General features: G+C 39.9%; 1 protein-coding gene across 1 annotated transcript in view; it reads right to left on the reverse strand.

Annotated features, from left to right (window-relative positions):
• TNFRSF21 (TNF receptor superfamily member 21) overlaps positions 1–25,516 on the reverse strand; it is a 117,359-nt gene that overhangs the window by 14,037 nt on the left and 77,806 nt on the right. Inside the window, exon 4 of the mRNA XM_044004986.1 lies at positions 23,339–23,604. Coding sequence (XP_043860921.1) covers positions 23,339–23,604 — 266 coding nt within the window. The remainder of the gene's footprint in view (positions 1–23,338; positions 23,605–25,516) is intronic.

Raw genomic sequence — 25,516 nt, forward strand, 5'->3', positions numbered from 1 at the left:
AACATTTACTGAGAGCCTAAAGTGTGCCAGGTACTGTGCAAACCACTAGAGATACAAAGAAAGGCATAAGATAGTCCCTGCCCCCAAGGAGCTGACAGTTTAACAGAGGAGATAACAAAAAAATAGAAGCTGAAAAAGTGGGGAGAAGGGAAGATGGAGTTTACCCAGCTGGGGTCACAAAGAAATTTTGTAGCTGGGGTGGGAAATGATCTGACTAGGTGTGAGTTACAGAGTTGGTTTGAAGGATGATTTTGTGTGGTGCAGGATAACAGCTAGGTGGTATGATTGTGAGGCAGTTAGGTGGCACAGCAGATAGAGCACCAGGCTTGGAGTCAGGAAGACTTGAATTCAAATATGGCCTCAGACACTTACTAGCTATGTGACTCTGGGCAAGTCACTTAACCATGTTTGCCTCAGTTCCTCATCTGTAAAATGAGCTGGAGAAGAAAAATGGCAAACCACTCCAGTATTTTTCCAATGTAACGATTGGAATGACGCCACCTGCTGGAGACTTACTGTAGCAAAGCTCCGCCAAGAGGAGAAGGCTTCTGAGGGCAAGAGACTCTTTGGCGTCAGGAAGTGATATTTGCTTGTGGGAGAAAGACGGGGTGAGGCTGGCGCTCTCGCTCTTTTTTGTCGGGACTCTGGTGGAGAAGGGAGCTAGAAATGCACTCTCCCTTTAATAGATAGATGAATCTAGGCCTTTCTCTTTCTCTTCACCAAATTCTTATTCTCCTAAATAAATGCTTAAAAGTCTACCTCTTGCTAAAGCTTATAATTTATTGGCGACCACTCACTAGATATTTTAGACAGTATAGCTAGAATTTTAGCCCCTTATACCAAGAAAACCCCAAAAAGGGGTCACGAAGGAGTGGATATGACTAAAAAAACTACTAAAACAAGGTAATACCATATAGCAACGGGCCTGGAATCAAGTCTCAGACATTTACTGACTTTGACCCTGAGCAAATCATAATCTCTGTCTTCTTCAATTTCTTCACCTGCATCCCAGGATGGTTTTAAGCATAAAATGAGATAACATAAAGTGTTTTGAAACCCTTATAGTACTATGTATAATTTCCAACTATTATTACCTTCCAGTACTTTATTGAGGATAATATTAGCAGTAACCTATAGTTACATAATCCATCATGGTTAAAAAGTGATTTCACAGATCACCAACCTGTTATAAGCAAAAATCAGTTGCTGTGAGGACACTTTGGTTTTAATGCTGTTTTAAGCATTTCCCAAACCGTCCTAAAGCAAACAGCACAGGAAAATCCTGTCCTATGAACATTGGACTTTTCATTAGAGCCCTGGTAAATAAGATCTGGTTGATGCTTCTGTTTTTCTTTATCTAATTATCAAGGTTCTCCTACCCCAGCCCCATTCCTTTATATTATAAAAATGAGAATAGGTAAGAGAGCCTTGCCACCCAATGTATTACATGCCGAGTCCAACTCCAAGAAACACAAAAATCTCATAGCTTTCTCTTCCCCTACCTCACTTTATCTCCTTTTTTTTCTTTCCCACTCACTTCTTCCCCAGCTACCCCCAACTGGTCTATTCAACTAAAGTTTACTATATTTTTCAATTACTACCCAATTACCATCTCCCTGTGGATACACAATCTGTTTTCCCACAAACCAATTAATGGTTTTGATGCATCGTTGTTTGACCCCTTGAAATGAAGCATGAATCATCTCTACTCTTGTTCTTTTGTCAGTTTGCCTCATATGTTTCAACTTAACTCCATGCCCTCTGGCATTGCCCAACTAAAATTTACTAAGTCTTTCCTTTGAGGTACCTGAGGCACAATGGAGAGAAAGCTGGGTTTGGAGTTGGAGAAATCTGGGTTTGAATTATGGCTCTGTCACTTGTCAACTGTGTGGCCTTGGGCAAATCACAATCTTTCTAATCTATAAAATGAGGGGTTTGGATGTGTACAGTGCAGTATCGATAAAAAGAACACTCACTGGGTTTGGTGTTAGAGGAACTAGATTTGAACCCCAGTTCTGCTACAAAATACCCATGTAACCTTGAGTAACTCATCTGATTCAACTACTTGGGTCTCAGTTTCCTCATCTGTAAAATGAAGGGCAGATGGCCTCTAACATCCATCCCAGTACAAAATCTATCATCTCATGAGCCCAGGCTACCTGCTTCCTACTAAGGATTTCCTAGGGATAAGGGCCAGATTCCTCAGCTATCTTATTTCAGTTCTCCACAGACCAACTTACATTAAGAGAAAATAAGGATATTTTGTGTTTGTAAAAACAATAACATTGTATGGTGCTTAAAACAGGCCTTGCGGTCAGAAAGACCTGGGTTCAAGTTCTATCTCACACATACTGGCTTTGTGACCTTGGATAAATCACTTAACCTCTCTGATCTAGACAATTTTCTGGAGACTAACAATTGCAGAGAAGGCTCTGACCTTCATTGGCAGAGGGAGCTCCTCACCAGGATCTTTCTTATACTTATGAAATCATAGATTGAGTCAAACTAACAAACAATAAAATTAAGGTGTATTGGCTTTAGGTCCATGGCTCAGTAACCTTGATGGCATCAGGCACATGCCCTGTCCTCTCATTCACCCAGGAGTAACGCAGAGAAGACACAACCTTTTGTAAACTCCATAACTTCTGACAGTGCTGGGCACAAAACAGGCTCTTAATAAATACTTGTTGACTTAGCCAACCTGACTTCTTGCAACTTCAGCAGTTTGATAATTAGAACATTTTGTAAACAGAATGGGAGAAAGGGTACACACAAACACACATACACCCCAGAAATAGAAACTGCCTCATTGACCACTTCTCCCCATGGGCAAATTGTAGCGTGAGTAAAAGATATCCTGCAAGCAGAAGATACACTGCTTCGAAGTTACATAGATGAACTGCCCCATATATTTTAATTATGACCTGCAGATTCATTTTTCTAACTTCAAAGACCAAGAGAGCAGAGTCATTAAAAAAAAAAAAGCGAGTTGACCTTGTTTTTTTTAAAGACAAGGTTAAGTTTTGAGCCAGTGTCAGTTCTAGGCTATGATATATACCTTTCCTTTTATCTTTGATTTTTAAAAAATCACCCACAAACACACCACTTTTAAAAATCTATTCAATTTCTTTAAAATATGCAGGAAATGAGGATTTCCTTCTCATATTTGGTTTAGGCACCTATTTTCCAAAGGCCAACCCAAGGTTAAGGATCTTGGCAGGAACAATCTTACTTTGCTTAGTAAATAAAACATACAGACACAACAAAGAGGGGAGTGGGTGGTGGAAAAAAGGCTAGTTCCTCAAATTTTCAAAAGCAGTTCTCCCAAGTCAGCAACTTTCCAAACTTTTCCTAGTGTTCTATTCATTTAACAAGGAGTGCCTCTTGTCCTCACTTCCCAGTGGGGTCCTGAGAACAGAAGGGTCTTCATATACTTGTAGGAAATTACAACTAGAAGGGACTACAGTAATCATTTAGACCAGTCTCCAAATTTTTGAGATGGGGAGATATAGTCCAGACTTGCCCAATTGCACTTGGCTAGGAAGTGACAGAAACCCCATTAGAACACAGCCTCCTAGCTCTAAGGTCAGTTTTCATTCTACTGCCCACTTCATAGAATGAAATGGCTAGTATGTTATAATCGACCTTACTGGAGGACCCAATGATGAAAAGTATAGAATTCCAGGGTAAAATTTATTGGTTTTTAAAAGTAAAAACAAAGGCTTCTTCTAAATAGCATATACAGATAGGCTTAAAAAAACGCCATAGTATTTACAGGTAGGACCATAGAGGTTTTCTAGTTAAAGTACCTTATTTAATAGATGGGGCAACTGAGATCCAGAAAGTTTAAATGAATTTCCCATGATCACACATCTAATGGTTGAGGTAGGATTTGAAGTCAGGTCTTTAAGTCCATGAATCTATCACCTAAATTTATCAACTATCCCACATTGCCTCTAAAAGACAACTGAACTCAAATGGCGTTCAAACCCAAAACCCTGAGAGTAAGAGTCTGATGTTCTACTTATTGAGCCAGATGGGCATCAGTAGACCCTCAGAGATTTAAAAAGCTAAAAAGGACCCATATTTACAAAAATATCTGCTGCAACACTTTTTGTTGTAGAAGAGAATTGGAAACAAAGTGAATGCCCATCAACTGAGGAATGATTGAACAAATTATTCCATATAAATATAATAGAATATTATTGGGCCAAAAGATGACCAAAGGCTGGGATTCAGAGAAACACAGAAAGACATAATGAATTGGTGGAGAATGAAATGAGCAGAACCCAGCAAACAATTCTTACAATTACTAAAACATTGTAAAGAAAAACAACTTTGAAAGCCTTAGGAACTCTGATCAATACATAACCCTGATCAATCAATCTCAACTCTAGAGGATTAAGGATGAAGTATATTACTACCTATCTCCTGGTGGGTAATAAATTAGAGGTGCAGAATGAGACATGCATTTTTAATAATGACCAACATATAGATTTGTTTGGATAGACTACTGCATGCTTATTAAAACAAAAGGGTTTTATTTTTAATTTTTATTTGGGGAAGGGATTTCGTATGGCAGTAATAGTGATATCCTCCCCCAATAATGTCATTGAAATATTTTTAAATACAAGATAAAAGGAAGTTTAAAAAGAAGCACAGGGGGCAGCTAGGTGGCGCAGTGGATAGAGCACCAACCCTGGATTCAGGAGTACCCGAGTTCAAATCCGGCCTCAGACACTTAACACTTACTAGCTGTGTGACCCTGGGCAAGTCACTTAACCCCAATTGCCTCACTAAAAAAAAAAATAAATAAAAAAATAAAAATAAATAAAAAGAAGCACAGACAAACAGAACAGCTTTGAAAATAACAACTTGAATGTATTATGTATTTTTAAAAATAACCGCTGTGTGCAATAGATTCATGGTTTCTTATAAAAATCTCTGTTCTTCCTTGAATAAAGACATGTTCATTATTTGTTGGTAACTTGTCAAATTCAAAATAAAAATTTAAATACAAAAAATTAAAAAAGAGGGTTGGGCACAGTGGATAAAGGACCAGCCCTGGATTCAGGAGGACCTGAGTTCAAATCTGACCTCAGACACTTGACACTTACTAGCCCTGTGACCCTGGGCAAGTCACTTAACCCTCATTGCCCCCCCCCCAAAGAAGGTCAAAGGGAGGCACAGAATAACACAGAAGAACAAAACAGTTTTGAAAGTAACATAGTAGTTGTAAAAAATAATAGTAATACCATTAATAAATAATAAATAAAAATGCATAAATTATTATTTGTATATGAGTAATGGTATTTATTACATGTTAATAATATGCTGCATATAATATTGATAAATCGGTATATCAATAAAATTAGTAATATAATAATATCATTTATATAATGCTTTAAATCTGCCAAAACTTTAATTACATTATCTCATTTAATTCTCAAAACCCATTGAAGAGGGTGTCATTATTATGAAGAAACTTAGACTGAGGTTAAGTGACTTGTCCAAGATCACCCAGCTAGTAAGTATTTAAGGCAGGAATTGAATTAGGGTCATCCAGACACCAAGTCCAGATTAGCCACACAGCTGCCTATGATGTTGAATTCACTAGGTATTCTTAAAAATACGAACTATATGTAATAAGATTGTTTTTTATACAATCTTCTCTGTTCTTCCTTGTACATGGAAATCTTTGTGTTTGTGGGTAATGTGTCATCTTTATAATAACAACAAAATAATACTTGTTGAATTGAATACCAGGCTTTTCCCCAATTAAAAACCAATATAGTGGGCGGCTAGGTGGCGCAGTGGATAAAGCACTAGCCCTGGATTCAGGAGCTCCTGAGTTCAAATGCAGCCTCAGACACTTGACACTTACTAGCTGTGTGACCCTGGGCAAGTCACTTGACCCCCATTGCCCGGCAAAAAAAAAAAAAAAACCCAATATAGCAATCATTGCTTCTCCTGTGTTCAAGAAGACCACCGGCAAGACTAGAGGGGAGACAGAACCTCAGAAATGATCTAATTTGAGAAATGATTAGAGAAAAGATAGACCCTCTTCCCCTCCCTCCTACACATTTTGGTGAACTGGTTTTATTCAAAAGCATTTCCCAGCCATAGTAATTACACTCAAGACAAAATAACCAACAGCTTTATCAGGAGAAAGTAACAAGTGGCCTTGCTCAGTTTCACCCATTCATATCTATACTAAGCTACAGCTAGTCAATGCCTTGGAAGGTTGGTAATCCTCTTACTAGAAAGAAAAGGAACCGCCAAACAGTATTTTCAAAATAACACCTCCACAACCCTCCAGCTACAAATGAGTATGAGTAAAAAGGGTAGACCAATTTTCCAGCCTTGAGGAGAGGAGTTCTGGGACAGAGGATTCACTTGGGAACCACCCTGGGAACCAACCAGGAGTAGCCCTAGACAAAGCAACCGAATCCAGTACAAACCAGCTGGGGCCGGTGAGAGCAGAGCATATCTCCCCGGCTGCTGGTGTGTCAGCAAGCTGTTCAGGCAGTTTACATCAACAGTAAAGCTATTGCAGCCAAGCTGACTCACACGGAAGAACTGGCTAAAATGGGGAAGACCCCACTGGAGAGAGGAAGTCCGTGCTCTTATTTCGAGGCTTAAGCCTGATCACAGAAGGATGCCCCTGAACACAAGTGCATGTCTGCAGTGCCCAGCACCCAAGATAAATTAAATGCATGTGTTAGATCACAAATTACTAGGAGTTCTGGCTCCAAATGGATTTGGAGTCAAGAGGTTTGGGATTCAAATCTTATTTTGGACATTTACTCACCCTGGGACAAGTCACAATTTCTATGGACCTCGGGTTCCTCATGTATAAGGAGAGGGGTGCCTACTAAGGTCCCTTCCTTCCTGTTCCAAATCAATGAACCCATCTCACAGGCTCCTAGAATGTTGGGGCTAGAAGGTCCTCATGTTGTGTATAATTCAGACCCCTCATTATCCACACGATGTAACAAATGGCTAAACACTATTTAACTGTAAGAAATGAGGGAAGGGGGCAGCTAGGTGGCACAGTGGATAAAGCACCAGCCCTGGATTCAGGAGGACCTGAATTCAAATCCGGCCTCAGACACTTGACACTAGCTGTGTGATCCTGGGCAAGTCACTTAACCCTTATTGCCCCGCGAAAAAGAAATGAGGGAAAATACATTTCAAAGATTCATGGAAAGACCTACATGAATTGTTGCAGAATGAATTGAGCAGAACCAGAGGAATGGTTTATACTATATCAAAACTATAAAAAATTTACGTTTTACTTGACTGCATATGTAATACAGGAATCTCTCCTTTCTTCCCTAAAAAAAGAAAAAAATTCAAAGACCTGATTTTCTTCTTTTTTTTTATCACTATCACTGCTATCCCCAAACTGTTCCCCAAATTGACATTAAAACCCCCTCCTATTTTAACCAACAAGCATTTTACAGATGAAGAAATTGAGGCCCAGAGAGCTTAAAAGATTTGCTTACAATAAAGATCACAAAGGAAAGAAGTGGAATTAGGACTTAAAGGAAAGTGGTTGGGAACCTCTAAATTTAAGCCATAGCTGAAAGTGAGCCTATTCTTAAGGCACACAACGTAAAGTGAAGGCTTCTGAGCATTACCTTCTTGATCTAGAGTCAGAAAATCTGGATTGAAGTACAGCTACAATTTTTATTCTTTAGAAATTGCCATATGCCAATATTCACATTCATGTAGCATCATTGGAAGAATGTAGTTGTTGATAAAATTGTTTTTGTTTGTTTGAGAGGAAAAAAAAGTGTATTCAAACCCAAGTCCAGGGGACTCCAAATGAGGTATCTTTCCTCCATACAATGACACATCTTTAAATAAAAACATGACTGTTATTCATAGTAGAAAGAGTACTGGATTTGGAGTCAGGAAATGTGGCTTTTAGTCTCAGTTAGTTACCACAAGGACTTGTTCAAGTCATTTCCCCTCAGCCAGTCTTCTCATTGTTCTAAAGATAAGATTGACCTCTAGGATCTATCTTTAATAGTCCTAGTTCTCAATTTCAGTGACTCTCAAGACAGACCACTGGACTTCGGTTTATTCTTTTTGTACACAAAAGAATTCTTTCACCCTTCACATTCAAAACTTGAAGATTTTATCTCTCAATCATCAAAATTCAGTTGATACAAGAAAAGATTACTGTAAAACTCCAATTATTAGGTTTTAAATCAGGTGGGGCAGGGAATCGAAGGGGAAGCTGGTCTAGGGAGCTCTGGTGCCATAATTCCCTGAGAAGTCATTAAGTCCCCAGTAACTTCAGTCTGGCTCCTGACTCACTCAGTAAATACAGATAATTCAAATCACCTTTTGGTGCCATAGTTCCGCCAAATGGAAAAACAGAAGTCATAAAAACATCTCTCTCTCAGAGATAGGGCACTGAATGAGTCATTAAAGGCCCATAAAGCTTCCACGTTTTCTTATTCCTTAATAGTTTTGATGACAATGATGATGACAGCAGCAACATCACTATGGGTATTTCCTCTACCAACACAGATTGTAACTTACTTTCTGTCTTACTAGATGGTCTTCATGGGTTGGCATGACCAAAACCAAACCAAACCAAACCAAACTACACCTGAGGACTTTCATGTGAAGGGAGATTAGATGTGTTCTATTTGGTTCCAAAGGTGAGAAGCAGGAGGGAGCAGCTAGGTGGCGCAGTGGATAGAGCACCGGCCCTGGATTCAGGAGAACCTGAGTTCAAATTCGGCCTCAGACACTTAACATTTACTAGCTGTGTGACCCTGGGCAAGTCACTTAACCCCCATTGCCTTGCAAAAACAAAAACAACAAAAAAAGAAGCAGGAGCAGTGAATGAATGCCAAGTCGAGAAGCATTTATTAGGCACTTACTAGATACTATGCTTAATGCTGGAAGTTGCCAAATGCCCTGTTCAGGCGTGATGAAAAACGCAGAGCTATCCACAAAAAGAATGTGCTGCCCCAAGGGGAGATGGGGTTTTGAAGAGAGATCAAATCACTGTGAGAATCAGTACTCAGGTATGTTATAGTATGAGATATTTTTAGTCTCTTTCAGCTCAAATTCTGTGATGGAATGAGAGTTACACACCTCTTTTCAAGAGGCTATTGCTGATTTCCCCAGCTGCTAGTGCCATATTCTACCTCACCTGCTACTGTGCGTTTTATTTTGTATATATCTATGTTTACCTATCTCTGAAAACATATTCCTCCAGTAGACTAAATGCAGCTCAAGGACAAGGAGAACATCACTTTTGTATTTGCATCTCCAGTTCCCAGAACATAGTTAAGCACAGTGGGTGTTTAACAATAATAAATGCTTGCTAATTGATGGCTAATATTATTTATGCAAAGACTGGGTGATTATTTGTCCAATATGTTGGAGAGAGAGGTATGAACGGGTTGAATTATATAACTTGAGATACCTTCTAACTCTGAAATTTGTACCTATTCTGATCATGAATGAGCCTTTCTACCCTTAGCCAGGCTAGTCCTTGGGAGATAGTCATCCAAGTTCAACACATCCACACACAAAGTCTTTCCCAGTACTGAAGGACTCACTAGAGTTTGCACTTACATCTGAAATAGTTTAAGACCCCAGGGCATGTCCATGCAATGATAATACACTAGAGTAAGACTTTAAGTAGAAGTTAATGAATCCTACTGCTCTTCATGGGCCAATTTCTTTATAGCCATCCCAACCTAACTGGTCCCTGGTTCACAATAGGCCCTCCAGAATCTAGCACTAGTTTAAATTTCTAGCCTTGTTTGACAACATTCTATTTACATCCTCTACATTCCAGCCAAACTAGATTATTTGCTATTCCTTGAATTCAATTTTCTATCTCCCTGATTTTGTATCTTCTACCCACATGTTTTTGAACAGGCTGTGCCCCATGCCTGGAACACACACCCTCCTTCTATCTTTCAAAATTCTTTTCTGCCTCCAGAGTAATTCTGGTGACACTTCTCTATCCCACAAATTTTTGGTGTTCTCTCTCTCTCATTCTCTTCTACTACATGTGCCCCTTATATCACCCCACTCCCCCAGTAAAAAAGTAAGCCCCTTGCTGGAAAGGATATATGTATGTATGCATGTATGTGTATATTTAATCCCTATATCTCCAGCACCTACTATCCACCTTATTGTCCCATACAGAGTAATTACTTAAGTGTTAGGAGGATTTAATTGGAATAGCCTTTACTCGATATCATTTTTGTTTTTGTTCAGTTGTTTCAATCATGTCTGACTTTTTGTGACTATATTTGGGGTTTTCTTGGCAAAGATACTGAAGTGGTTTGCCATTTCCTTCTTCAGATCATTTTACAGATGAAGAAGCTGAGGCAAATGGAGTTAAGTGACTTGTCCAGAGTCACACAGCTAGGAAGTGTCTGAGGCCACAGTTGAACTCAGGAAGATAAATCTTCCTGACTCCAGGCCCACCACTCTATCCACTCTTCCACCCAGGTGCCCCATAGATGTCATAGGGTATCCCAATTAAAGCATGCCTCGGGTGACAGAGTGAGGATATAAAGGGAAACTATTGTAACTTCCTCTATAATTTCCTCATTTCTTCAACCCTTTAAGTTCCCTCAGAAGGACAGTGAAAAATTAAGTTCCTTTGAAATTAAATGACCCAAAACTATTCAATAATTCACAGGAGAGAGCACCCTAGTCACATACTCTACCTAAAACCATCACCTTAAGGACCTAGCCAAGAGATATGCAGGTAACTCAAAGACTAAGACTAATTCCAATCTATAAAAAGCTACAAACAGTTAAAAGTGCAGCTGAAATTTGCTTCAATTCACCACCACCATATTAAATTTCTGAAAATAGCTGGTCTCAGTAAGACTGGTGGATACAGACAGCTGCATCATGCAGCTGGTAAAGGGAAAATAAGGAGCTGTAGTCTGCGAGGCAGTTGCACTGAGAGCCCTACACTCACCAAAATAGCAGACATGACAACTCACACAGCTTGGGACTATTTAGTTTGTGATACCAAATCAGCTGGGACAGCAACACTGGGAAACTACTGTAAGCACACCAAAAAACACCCCCCCCCAAAAAAAAACCCAGACACTTCCACCTTGGACACAGAACTTTCAATTTGCTTCTGGAAAGGAGTAAGATATCTTATAAATAAAAATAGAGAGGGGGCAGCTAGGTGGCACAGTGGATAGAGCACCAGCCCTGGATTCAGGAGGACCTGAGTTCAAATCCAACCTCAGACCCTTGACACTTACTAGCTGTGTGACCCTGGGCAAGTCACTTAACCCCAATTGTCTCACCAGAAGAAGAAGAAGAAGGAGGAGGAGGAGGAGGAGGAGGAGGAGAGAAAGGAAGGAAGGAAGGAAGGAAGGAAGGAAGGAAGGAAGGAAGGAAGGAAGGAAGGAAGGAAGGAAGGAAGGAAGGAAGGAAGGAAGAGAAAGAAAGAAAGAAAGAAAAGAATGCAGGATAATCTTTTTATTAAGTGATAAAGAGAAGGATACATGTTAGATAATAGAAAGGGGCAGCTAGGGAGGCACTCAAGTTTCCTGACTCCAGGTCCAGTGTTCTATCTTCTGTGCCTTTTAGCTGCCCTTACTTAGAGTCAGAGTACCTGAGTTCAAATTCACTGACTTGCTACCTGCTACTTGCTACTTGCTTTGCTATGGCTCAGTTTCCTCATCTATCTGTCAACTGATGGGTTTATACTAGAGGGCCTCTGAGGTCCTCTGCAGCACGTGATCTGTGATGCAATCCTAGAAAAAGATGAAACAGTTACTGCATAACTTATAGAAACAGTGCCCTCCTGCTCTGAACACACACACTGTGGCACTGGGAGAAGGGCACCTCATGTGATGTCTCAAGATAAGGGCTTGAGCTCCTTTCCCCCCCTGACTGACTAGCTGTGTGACTGGGAGTAAAGGACAACCTTCCTAAACTCCATTCACCCTCATCTATAGGATGAGATTTGTAATGCCTGCCCTACCTACCTTGGTGGCAAGTGGAAGAACAATGTCTTTTAGAAGCTATGTGGTGTTAAATCCATTCAAGTTATCATTCCTCTTCAAAGGTAACATTTCACTGTGGGCCTCTCCATAAATTGTTAGCATAATACCACTTTAGAATTACAGCTGAAAAAACTTGCTAGCCCAGAAACACACATATACATACACCCCACGGCATAAGAAATATCTTCCAACCAGCCGGTATTTCCAGTTCTTGAGTATTTAGCCCAGACAGAAATCTTCATATTCCCCATAATCCTGGGGCCAGGTCTGCCCTCCCCACTCCCCCCCCCCAATGGCTGAAAAAGATTGTTAGTGACTTTATAAAATCTTTGAGTCACAGAATATCATAATGGGAAGGTTTCTCAGAGACCTACTAGAGGCCAATGCCCTAATTTTACAAATAGGGAAATCGAGATCCAGAGAAAATGAGGGGGCTTCCCCCAAGATCACTCTCATAATGAGTAGCAGGGATCAGGTACTAATAAGGGTTGTAAGCTCAGAAATACCAGTCATGGTATGTGAACTGAGCCCACAGTTTCTAAGACACCCAGTAAGTAAGGCCTTCTTCAATTCAATTCAATTCAATAGGTACTTAACAGTGGGCAGTTAGGTGGCCCATATGATTGAGTTTTGGGCCTATAGTGAGGAAGCCTCATTTTCATGAGTTCAAATCTGATCTCAGATACTTCCTAGCTGTGTGACCCTGGGCAAGCTACTTAGGCATATTTGCCTCAGTTCTCATCTGTAAAATGAGCTGGAGAAGAAAATGGCAAACTACTCCAGGATCTTTGCCAAAGAAAACCCCAAATGACCTGAAAAATTACTGAAGGTACTTAATAAGTGTCTATTTGCAAGGCACTGAAGATACAAGGACAAAAATTGAAATGGCCTGTTTGTTGCAGCCATTGCTCACCCAAGGCTACCAACCAAGGGACAAAGATATTCTCTCTCTCTCTCTTTTTTTTTTTTTTGGTGGGGCAATGGGAGTTAAGTGACTTGCCCAAGGTCACACAGCTAGTAAGTGTCAAGTGTCTGAGGCCAGATTTGAACTCAGGTACTCCTGAATCCAAGGCCAGTGCTCCAACCACTGCGCCATCTTGCTGCCCCCTAAAGATATTCTCTCTTGTCAGACTTCTGAAAAAGGTTTTTTTCTTGGACTAGGGAAAGGAGATACATGAAGATAGTGACAACAATGAAGAATACAGAGAATACACAGTCTGAGCACAATGTCTTTCTGGTTCAACTCATAGTTTCCAAGCTTTAACCTTGCACTTTCATAAAAGATATGGATTGTTTGTAGAATTGGGGCTGAAAAGGAAGCCAGAGCATTTTTTGTCCCACAGCATTGTTTTCAGTAGTGAAAATGGATTTGGATCAACCCAGCCAGACTCATCAAATCATTCTCATAATTGAGGCCATACAGTATGAGGATACTGGTTGGGGTTAAAGACCAAGGACTATATACGCAGATCTACCACTTCCTAGTCTTTGACTATTTGGATAGTACAGTAATAATGGAACAGGAAGAAAAAGAAAAAAACAAACAACAACAAAAACAAAACAAACAAAAACAAACAGTAAAATTTGTTTGAGGCCTTTCCGTTCCTCCCATGTACTGGTATCCCCTCCCCCCAAATTACTTGGTTAATAAGTCATCTCTTCTGATAGAATAAAAACTCAGGGAAGTCAGCATTTATTTTATTGTTCCCTTCCCCAGTTAGTTATCTGACACATAGTAAGCACTTACTAAATATAAATACATTGAGGCCCCCAGCCAGTTTTTATAAGGCAGGTGAACTAAGAATGGCTTTTACATTATAAATACAATAAAACTATTTATTCTTAGCCAGCCTGCAGTACAAAAAGAGACAGTCTGATTTGTCCCTTAGGCTGTAGTTTGCTGACGCATGCACTAAGGGACTGAACTAACCAGTTCACAAGACCACAAAAAGATATATTTTGTCTATATATTCATAACATATGTGAATTCTTTGTCTTGATAATGACTTTTCAAAATTCATTTAAAAGTCAGTTATCAGGGCAGCTAGGTGGCACAGTGGATAGAGCACCGGCCCTAGATTCAGAAGGACCCGAGTTCAAATCTGGCCTCAGAAACTTACTGGCTGTGTGACCCTGGGCAAGTCACTTAACCCCAACCGTCTCACCAAAAAAAAAAAAAAAAAAAAGGCAGTTATTTGTCCCAACCCAATTTAGTTTTAAAAAAACATATTCATTTGTGGGAGGAATATTTATTAGGTCCTTTGCTAGTTTGGTCTTTTTCTACCCCTAAAAGCTGATCCTAGAGACCAGCCAGATGGTAAATTCCAGGCCAGTAAGACACCAGCCATTAAGGCAGCTTTTCAGTTGCCTCTAGTATAAAAAGCCCAAGCCAAGAGGGGTTGGTGATTGTTGCTCAGAATTAATGGATGTCCCACTATGGTAGCAGTCAAATAACTTTCAGATCATATATATTTCCATGTTAAAATGAGAGGGGCTGTCTAGCTGAATCAGTACCATATCCTTGCTGAGTAAGAACCTTCACCATGCTATTGTTAAGTAAACTTTTTTAAATGTTTCAACATTTTTTAAAAGTCTACAAATGTTGACTATGCACCTCTGATTCACTTAAATCCAATTCACATATGGGTCAAGACAATATTGGTGATGTCTTATGTCCTCTTGGAAAATGCAGGTATGTGGCACAGTGGACAGAGCACAAGCCCTGGAGCCAGGAGGACCTGAGTTCAAATCTGACCTCAGACACTTACTACCTATGTGACCTTGGGTGAGTCACTTAACCCTGGGAGGGAAGGAAGGAAAGAAGGGAGGGAGGGAGGAAGGGGGAAGGGAGGAAAGGAGGAAGGGAAAGAGGAAAGGTAGCATGAACAATATCATTGAATTCCCAAGCCTGAACCTCCAGACTAGGCTATGTGAGCCCTGGTCCAGAATATCATGTAACGGTCCAGTGGGATAGGAACTACATCTAGGTAAGAGAACCTAGGTTCAACCCCAGACCTATCACTTCCTACTTATATAATCTTGGGCAAATCATTCAGTGTCCTCATCTACAAAATGAGGGGGTTAGATTAGATGTACTCTAAGGTCCTTTTGAGTACTCAATTTATGATCTTGAGATACTAGAAGTTATGGGAATTACAAATATTATCAGACATGATGATAGGGTACAAGAGAGGCAGTGGATTGAGGGCCAGACACAAGTCCCACCTCTGACATATACTGGCAATGAAACCATGGGCAAGTCACTTCACTTCACTTTTCTTTTCTTTTTTTTTTTAGTGAGGCAATTGGGGTTAAGTGACTTGCCCAGGGTCACACAGCTAGTAAGTGTTAAGTGTCTGAGGCCGGATTTGAACTCAGGTACTCCTGAATCCAGGGCCAGTGCTTTATCCACTGCACCACCTAGCTGCCCCCACTTCACTTTTCAGTGCCTCCAAGCAAATTCTTAAGGTTCTATGTTAGAGATGAATTTTCTGAATGGACCTTTTTTGGTTTTTGGTGGGGCAATGAGGGCGAAGTGACTTGCCCAGGGTCACACAGCTAGTAAGTGTCAAGTGTCTGAGGCTGGATTTGAACTCAGGTCCTCCTGAGTCCAGGGCCAGTGCTTTATCCACTGCACCACCTAGCTGGCCCTATAGATGAATTTCCTATCCATCAGTGGGAAAAGTTTCTAGATCCTTGCAGGAACCTTTTATTTTTTAGGTAATTTTATTTTTGTAGATAATTGGTGTTAAGTGGCTTTCCCAGAGTCATCCAACTAGTAAGTGTCTAAAGCTGGATTTGAATTCAGGTCTACCTGACTCCAGGTCTGATGGTCTATCCATTTCACCACCTAACTGCCCCCAGAAACCTTTTAAAAGTAGGTAATAGAATCAAGACCAATTTTATCTCCATTTCATAAAGGAAGAAAATGAGACCCAGGGAGGTTAAACAGTTTGCCCAGGATTACATGACCAACAAGAATACAGACCCAGATCTCCTAACCCAATATCAAGAGCTCTTTCATAAAAGCACAGGATATAGATCTAAAAGGGACCTTAGAAACCATCTAGTCAAATCCCTTCATTTTATAGATGAGGAAACCTAGTCCTGAGAGAGGAAGTGACTTGGTCAAGGTCACACAAATAACAAGCAGCAGAACTGCGATTCAATTTCTAGTCTTCTGATTTTAAAAACCCAAGTGTTCTTTTCCCTCTGCCAAGAACAGCTTTTTTATTGAGAAAATAAAGCATGGGCTTACTTTTTGCATAGGGAAATTGTCAATTATACTAAATTGACTCCAGAACAATACGCCTCATTCAATAAAAACCAACAGGAAAGGTTTTATTCGAATGACGAAAATAAGGAACAGTGCTGGTAAGCTGCCCAAAACACACCACCAGGAACTGGAGCCTGGCACCATGGCTTTCACCTCCTAAATAAAATGATAGTACTGCTTCTATCAAGATATCTAGCCCACAGAAGGGAAGCTGGGGGATAGAAAACTCAGGGAGTTTTAGAACATGAATGGAAAAATCTCTTATAGCTTAGGATAAAGTCACCGTTCCCCTTCACAATTATCGCTTTCATTGGTGCAGGGCTTTCTAGTTACAGAGGATTTAATATCTGTCTTAACTCAGGGTCTATATGTTGCAGCAGAATGAACATTGGATTAGAGTCAAGACTTGCTGAGGTCAACTTGGCAGTGCAGAAACCCTGCTGGATTTAGAATCAAAGCACCACGGGTTCAAATCCCAACTCTGACACAAACTGGGCTCTGGCCTCAAACAGGTCACTGAATTTCTCTGGGCCTCAAGTCTCCTCATCAGTAAGATGACCAGGTTGATGAGAAGCCCCTGAAAGTCCCAGATTCAAGCTCTGAATTTCATGATCCTAGGAATTAAATGATATTCCTAGCCCTGCTACTTAACCTTGCCCTTGAGTAAGAGATACTTCTGCTCCTCTCCCCTCAATTTCCTCATCTGTAAAATGGGAATAACATTAGCATCTACTCACAGGGTTGTTGGGAGGACCAAATAAGATAACATATGTTAAGTACTTTGCAAACCATAACACAATTATATACAAATATATAATAAATGCTAGTTATTATCATCATCACTACCACAACACCCTTTGCCCTTTAAAATACAATTTAGACAGCTTAGCAGAGTTGATAAAGAGCTGATCTTGAAGGCAAGAAGTTATTATTATTCATTCGTGTCCGACTCCTCGTGAACCCATTTCTTAGCAAAGACACTGGAGTGGTTTGCCATTTCCTTCTCCAGCTCATTTTACAGATGGGGAAACTAAGGCAAAGAGGGTTCAGTGACTTGCCCAAGGTTTCACAGCTAGGAAGTGTCTGAGGCCATTTGGACTTGTTAATAAGAATATATGGATCACCTGGATTTGATGGAGGTACATTATTATTCAAGGGGAATTTTATGAAACCCTGGATTAATAGGAGCCAAATGTCCTTCAACTAAACTCCAAACCTGAACCCAGATAGCTAGCAGATAAAAGGCCCTACCTAGTGACTTCTTTTCCCTCAGGATAGTAAGTCCCTATCTTATGGCAACATCTGGGCATCCTCATCCTTGCTAAACCCTTTTTTGGAATCCTGTAGTCTTATCATGATGCTTTTGTATTTCCTCCACACTTGTTATAACTGAAATTGTTAAACTACCTTTTGCTTCTGGGTTGATTTCTGTATCGTACTATTGGAACTGACAACATCCTATAATCCTATAATCAGTGGACCAAAACCTTATATACCCTCATAAATAGGGAGTCCTCTGAGCTTCTCTCTTAGGAGAGAAGTCTCCACATGATCATGTGTTTGGTTAACTTTCTTCTTGGGACAATAAAACATTAAATTGATATTTATGTTTTTTTCTGTTTGTCTCTTTTTGTAGGAGGACAGGTATATTTTTTCTGTCTGTCTCTGATTTGTAGGAGAAATTAAACATTATTTCTCTTATCTGTTTGTAGGAGACAGGCAGATATATCATGTTCTCTGATCTGGTTCGTTGTAGGAGATATAAGATATTGTAATTTATCTAATCTGTTCATTAATTTGTAGGAGAGATTAAACATTGTTTCTCTGACCTGTTTGTAGGAGGCAGGCAGATACAAAAGCTATATTTTATATTTGACAGACTCATGAAGAGGAATCTTCCTGATTCCAAGCCCAGTACTCTATCCACTGGGCAACCTAGTTGTCCCCAAGCCAAGAAGACCTAGATTCGAGGACCATCTCTACACATAATGGCTATGGGACCCTGGGCAAGTCACCTAACCTCTTAGTGCTCTAAGTAGCTCTCTAAGATCATCTAAGTCACAAAAAAGGGGCCAGCCTGCATGGGTAGAGAGAGTTATGTCCCCTGGGAGTTCCCTGTACCAACACAATCACAGGTCCTTCTCCTTATTCTTACTCTTTTTTAGAACCAGACTTGTGATTTCCTTGGCATAGCGGACTCCTAATAAGGAAATTCCCTCCACCAAGGCACACAATCACCTCATCTGCATCTTGTAGCCTTAGCGAATTGCCTAGAGTATGAAGAGTGACTTTACCCAGAGCCACACAGTATGTGTCAAAGGCAGAAAATGAAGCCAGCTCTTCCCAATACCAAGACCAGATCTCAATCTATGACTCCATGCTGCCTCTCCTTCCATTCTCATTTTTGATTAGGAAACTGAAGGCCAGTTAAAGGATTATGTCCTCACACAGCCAGGGAGTGGTAGAGCCAGGACCCCAGTGTCCCCACTGCCAGGCCCAGGCTCCTTCTGCCACTCCATAGCTCCTCTGTAGGCTTATTTTTTCTTAATGACCAGTGTTCTGACTTAATGTTCTAAAAAATAGCTTAGCTTTGTTCTTTGACACAGGTAGCTAAAGCCTGGCCATGACTAATCCCTTGAGAGGGAACATCAGATGGGAACTTTAAGGCCCCTGATTTGCCACTTAAATCTCAAAGAGAAAAAAAGAAGGAAAAAAACCCACCCCAGCCATTTTCTAAAAATCCTGAGAGATTTCTTTGTCTCAAGTCATTATTTCAACACACACAAAAAGGGCTATTTACCCACATCGGGGTGGGGGACACAAAGACACAAACCTCAACTATCATCCACTATTCAGGGAAAGTCTAAGTTAGGAGAATGAGACTCAATTAGACGTCATGGTCCTGTATTCTCTTCTTTGACTCCAAACCTCAGAGATTAGTTTGCAGACAGACAGTTACATACTGTGTCATTAATGAGAACTGGCAACTGAAAAACAAGCCCATGCAACGTGTCTATTTAAATGAGAGGCAGAGCCATTTTCCAGAATATGCTGCCAGAGAATATTGTTCATTATGTAGACAAGGAGCCGAAAGATTAACACCATTCACATCATAATGGATGTAGGTTGAGCGGGAACAAGAGAGTAAGTTCCGTGACATACCCTTTCCCCCACCATTTTCTTCTTTCCTTTTCATTAATTTCCTTTTTTAAATATGAGGAGGGGGGCAGTGAAAGAATGGGAAAAAAAGTATCTTATATGTCCAGAAGGTGTTTTTTGTTTTCCTGGTCTATGACCTTTCCACTGGCTTTATTCTATGAGTCGTTCCCCTTGACACAATCCATTTCTTTGCCCTTCTGGGTTGTTTAGCCTTTTCTTTCCCCTTCCCAATACCCAAGCATGTTCAAGGGATTATTTGTAGCTGGGGCTCCCAGAGAAAGGAGATAAAAAAAAAGCATAAACGAAATAAATTACAGAGATTTTAAAGTTGGAAATAGAGGAAGCCCAGCAGAGTATATAGTACTGAGTTAACTGCCTACTACGTATCAGACACTATGCACTAAGCTCTGAGAAGACAAAGGAAAGCAAAAGACAGCGACCAAACCTGGAGTTTAAGACTGGCCTAGGGGCAGCTCGGTGGTGCAGTGGATAGAGCACCGGCCCTGGATTCAGGAGGACCTGAGTTCAAATCCGGCCTCAGACACATGACACTTACTAGCTGTGTACCCCTGGGCAAGTCACTTAACCCTCATTGCCCCCCCCCAAAAAAAACTAGGGTCCAAGGCTAATTTCTGAGATGTGTCCATGGAGAGAAAGAGAAAAGGAAGCAATGGGGGGAAAGGAAGACATAGCTACCTTTAGAGAAGTAATATATTTCATTATCCAGAATGAACTTCACCTGGTCACCATGTGGAAAGAAGTTAAGACCCTAAGGAGGGATGTCAGTAACTGCCTCCTCCCCACACTGATTAGCCCTCTAGAAGAAGCTCTCCTACCTGCTAGAAGCCAGTTCTTTTAGTCCAACTGTTAAATGGCCCTCAAATTCTAGTCTGCCTTTGATAAGCCTTTCCTGAAGACCTGCAGGAATGCAAAGTTCACTATTTCCTGAAGCAGCCCATTCTACTCTCTTACTGCTAGAGGTGCTACTTATTATCATTTATATATTATATGTTACATTATTACATAGAGACTTCATTATGGTGACCTAAGATTCCTAGGATCAAAATCCAATTTAAACCTTAGTTCTGCTCCCCCAGTTCTATCCTAATATCTCATATTCCTTTCCATAGAAGCAAAATATTTCTTGTCTCTCCCTCCCTATCACCTTTACACTCTCAAGCTATGACAGTTTAATTTTTGTATGAGTGTGATAGTTTAATTGCAGAGTAAAGTCCTTCTTGCTCTTCCGCAAAACCCAGCAAGTTTTTGTCTTATGATCATATTTAATTAAGGCTAAGAAGTGCTAGTCACATCAGTCCCTTTCAATATTTCCTCTATCACACAGCTAGTAAGTGTCAAATGTCTGAGGCTTATTTTGAACTCAGGTCCTCCTGAATCCAGGACCAGTGCTTTATCCACCACGTCACCTAGCTGTCCCTGGTAACTGAGTTTTAATTAGAAACCCTTTTGGCTTCTGCCCTACCTTCCAAAAATGTATTAGTTCCTAACATTGAGATGAAAATTAAGGTAGCTTTGGGGTGTCACCTCCTACCCATCAAGTGTTCTCAAAAGCAAAATTTTAAATAGCTTTTTGTTCAGGGATTCTTGTAGACACATAACATGTAATTATAAAAAGAAAATTAAAAACCTAAATGTCCAATAGTAGAGGAATAGTCAAACAAATTGTGACCCATTAATGTAATACAATTATGACTGGCATAAATTCAATAATTAATATATTGTAATTACAACTGACAGGCATGAAGAATATGAAGAAATCTGGAAAAACCATTGTGAAATAATGCAAAGCAAAAAAATGTAGAACCAGAAACATGGAGGACACACTCATCATGACCATACATTAGGAAAAGTGACTGAGAATGGACAAAGAATCCCAACTGGGACTTCAAGAGTGAATGAAAAGCTATTATGGTATTTTATGTATTGAAATTAGTTCATTTAAATGTAAGCAGTTACTTAGTAAGTTTACTTGGTGCTAACAGTTAATATCACTATAAATAAAACATTTACTTTTAAAATACCCATTTTTGTCTTAGTAATATGATAAAATAATGGGATTTAGCAGATACCCAAAGGCCCACCTGAAGATTAATCTAAACTGATGAATTAAGTGAGAGTGATTGACTGCTGATTAGCCTACTTCAGGTTAACTAGATTGTAATCAGGCTTGGTTAGCCCTTAAGAAGGTAGTGTTCTCAGAAGCTAAGGACTTTGAACTCAACTAGAGACCACCTTCAAGTCCAGTGAATCAATGGATTTGGATGATGTCTACCAATCAGCTTGAAGCAGTGTGTAAGGACCACCTCTGCTCCAGAGCTATAAAAAGCTTCCACACTCAGTTTGAGGGAGTTCATGATTGAAGCAGGTTTGTGGTGGAGGACTTGAGGAAGAACCTGACCAGGTTGGAACTCTAGGCTTGATAGGCCTTTTCTTAACTTTCTGAACTCCACTTGAATACCTGGTATGCTTTAATAAATGCTTTAATGCCCAAAGACTGGTGCTAAAGCTTCTAATTTAAGGCAACCACACAATTTAGATTTTAAACATCACAGTAAGTAGCACATATTAAAGAAATGAGGGGGGAAGCTACGTGGTGCAGTGGATAAAGCACCGGCCCTAGATTCAGGAGGATCTGAGCTCAAATCTGACCTCAGACACTTGATACTTACTAGCTATGTGATCCTGGGCAAGTCACTTAACCATCTTTGCCCCACGCAAAAAAAAAAAAAAAAGAAAGAAAGAAAGAAAAAGAAAAGAGGTAAGAATAGTGCATATACTAAAGAAGTAAATAGTACACATACTAAAGAAATGTTCCAAGAACAGCCTCATAAAAACCTAAATTCAAATCCTGCCTCTGACCCTTACTATGTGTGTGATCCTGGGCAAGTCACTTAATCTCTGCTTCAGTTTTCTCTTCTGTAAAATGTGGGCAATAATAGTTTCTACTGGCTAGGATCATTGCAAAGACCAATTGACTTAATATAGGTAAAACACTTTGTAAACCATAAAGTACTAGATAAATGTTAGCTATTATTAGTAAAAATCACAATCATTCCTTTAATATTTAAGGAGCATAAAAGTTTTTCACAGCCAACATTCCAACCAGCCTCAGGGATGGAGATTACACTATGTAGATACTGATCCCAGGACATACCATTTTTACATAATAACTAATAATAATTTCATTTTCTCTCAATTGTCCAATAATAGATAGCTTACAAGGGGGAAAATTCTGACTAATTAGGGGTTAGCAAACTTAATATTAGTAGTAATGTTGTTAGGCAAAACTGACTGGATTTCAAAATGTTTATGGAAAGAGCATTAGGACTCTTACAAGCTATAGCTTTATTCATTTTTATAAACCTATCATATAGGGCAGCTAGGTGGCGCAGTGGATAGAGCACCGGCCCTGGAATCAGGAGGACCCGAGTTCAAATATGGCCTCAGACACTTAACACTTACTAGCTGTGTGACCCTGGGTAAGTCACTTAACCCCAATTGCCTCACTTAAAAAAAAAATAATAATAATGAAGGGAATTTGGGGACAGCTAGGTGGCGCAATAGATAAAACACCGGCCCTGGATTCAGGAGGACCTGAGTTCAAATCTGGCCTCAGATACTTAACACTTACTAGCTGTGTGACCCTGGGTAAGTCACTTAACCCCAATTGCCTCACTAAAACAAAAAAAAAAAACAAAAACAAAAACAAAATAAACCTATCATATAAAAAATTTCTACTTTGGGATGGTGAGGACCTTCTTCTGTAACCAACATATCCATGAACCAGATTGAGGGATGAAACATTAGGAGAGCAAAGACTGATATCATCACAGAAAGCAGATCAAGGTCAAATTACCTGAGCTGTGTCTTCCATGAGACCTCGAATTTTCTCCACAACGTCATTCCGACGATGCTGACGCAGAGCACTGATTAACTGGGCAAGGCTGGCTTCAGGGCCCCTTATGGTCCAATGCTGCAGGGCTGCATAGGCCCTTTCATGATCTGCTGTGTATCCATTGGAAAATGCAGCCACCTCTCGCTCACTGGCATTGCACAGAAACTGATAGATGTCTTTCCACTGGCTTCCCACTTGGGCTGCCACCAGCTTCAAAATATCAATACCTGGACCGGGTGAGATAAAAATGGGAATTTAATAATGGAAAGTCTCTGGATCAAGCTCCTCTGAATCACAAAAGCACACAGTATCTATTGGAAAAGTGAAAAGAGAGAGTTGGACCAGATTACTTCTGAACTCCTTCCCTTCCAGGCCTAAATTTTAATCCTATGACCAGTTTTCATTCAACTCATTTAACTTGTATTTATTAAGCATCACTATGTGCCCAGGACTGTGCTGAGTATCTGGAATAACAAAGGCAAAAAAATGAAATAACTGTCTTTCTCAAGAAACTTTTGCTCTCTAGTGAGACCACATATACCTATATAAATATGTACAAAAGGGCAGTGCTCTCAACAGAAAGTTAGGAAGAGGAAAAATTTAATAAGCTCTGTGTTGGAGATGTCTACAAGGCAAGCCAAGTGGAGATGTCCTATAGATAGTTGGTGACCCAGGAATGAAACTCAGGAGAGAAACTGGTACTGGATTTATAGCTGGTGCTGGGAGTTCTCTGAATAGGGATTGCAGTTGAACCAATGGGAGATGATGACCCCCCAAAAAGTAAAGATATTTTTCAAAAATTAAATTATTTTCCTTCCTAAATATCAAGCTTGTGGGAGGTATGCAGCTGAGATTTTAGGGCTACTACTGAGTAAACAGTGAGAAAAAATACCACTGAAATTGGATGTTGGATATAAATCCAAAAATTCCTTTAGATATCTATCTTGAGATATCCAACTTTCTATATTTCATACTCTGAAGGATAAGTCGTAAATAGAATATATAAAAAATAACTGAGTATTTGATGAAAGAGTACCTCATAGTGTCTCAGTTTCTCTTGCTCTGAATATCAATTTCTACTGTTCCAATATAAGTAGTGTAGAAGATTGAGCAGAATGTAAACTGACCATAGAACATTCCCTAAAAGTGAGCTGTTTGGCTATATCTGCTCTTTAAGAGCTAATTATGTTATTTGCTTTTCTGCCAAAGTAGAAGCCAATAATAATAATAATTAATTAAGGTTTTAAAATACTTCACTGCCCAACTCAATTATCTGACCATATAAAATATGGGAACATTGGGTTTGGAGGCAAAAAGCACAGATCTAAGCCCTAGTTTTGCTATTTACTACCTATGTGACAGTGGGCAGCTAGGTGGTACAGCAGATAGAACCCCAGACCTGGAGTTGGGAAGACCTAAATTCAAATTCAGCCTCAGACACTAGCTGAGTAATTCTGGGCAAGTCACTTCATTGCTGCCTGCCCCAGTTTCCCCATCTGCAAAATGGGAGTGATAATAGATCCTACCTCCGAGGGTTTTTGTGAGGATTAAATAAGATATTTGTCAAGTGTTTTGCAAAATCTTAAATCTCTAAATGCTAGCTACAACTATTACTACTACTACTACTACTACTACTACTACTACTACTACTACTACTACTACAACCTCTGGGCCAGTTTCCTCATATTCACTGTTTCCTAGCAATTCTAAGCCTATGATCCTAAAATTCAGACTTTTTTTTTGTAAAAATTCCTCTAGTTTCAAGAAAATCAACTTACTGAATTACTTCAGTGTCCTACCAAAAATTGCAAGTAACTTGGGCTGATATTAAGGGCCAGTATTTCAAAACTCCCTGTAAATCCCAAGAGTATCTCTTTAAGTAAGACTAAATCTTAATTTAGCTCCATTTGACTGAGGCCCCAAACATCTGATGTGAAAGCATGAGTGAGTTTTCTCCTTCAACAGCAGGAATTTAACTCAGATCTCTATCCTGCCAATGACTGTGTGGCTTTGGATAAACCACTAAGCAACCATCCGGTGCCCATTTCCACATGTGTGCTATGAAGATACCATAGGGTTCTCCTCAGGGGATGGATGAGCTGATTAATTTGCATTCTTTGCATCCTGGCTTTCTTAGAA

The sequence above is a fragment of the Dromiciops gliroides genome, chromosome 4 (genome assembly GCF_019393635.1).
Source record: "Dromiciops gliroides isolate mDroGli1 chromosome 4, mDroGli1.pri, whole genome shotgun sequence".
In the NCBI taxonomy this organism is placed as follows: domain Eukaryota; kingdom Metazoa; phylum Chordata; class Mammalia; order Microbiotheria; family Microbiotheriidae; genus Dromiciops; species Dromiciops gliroides.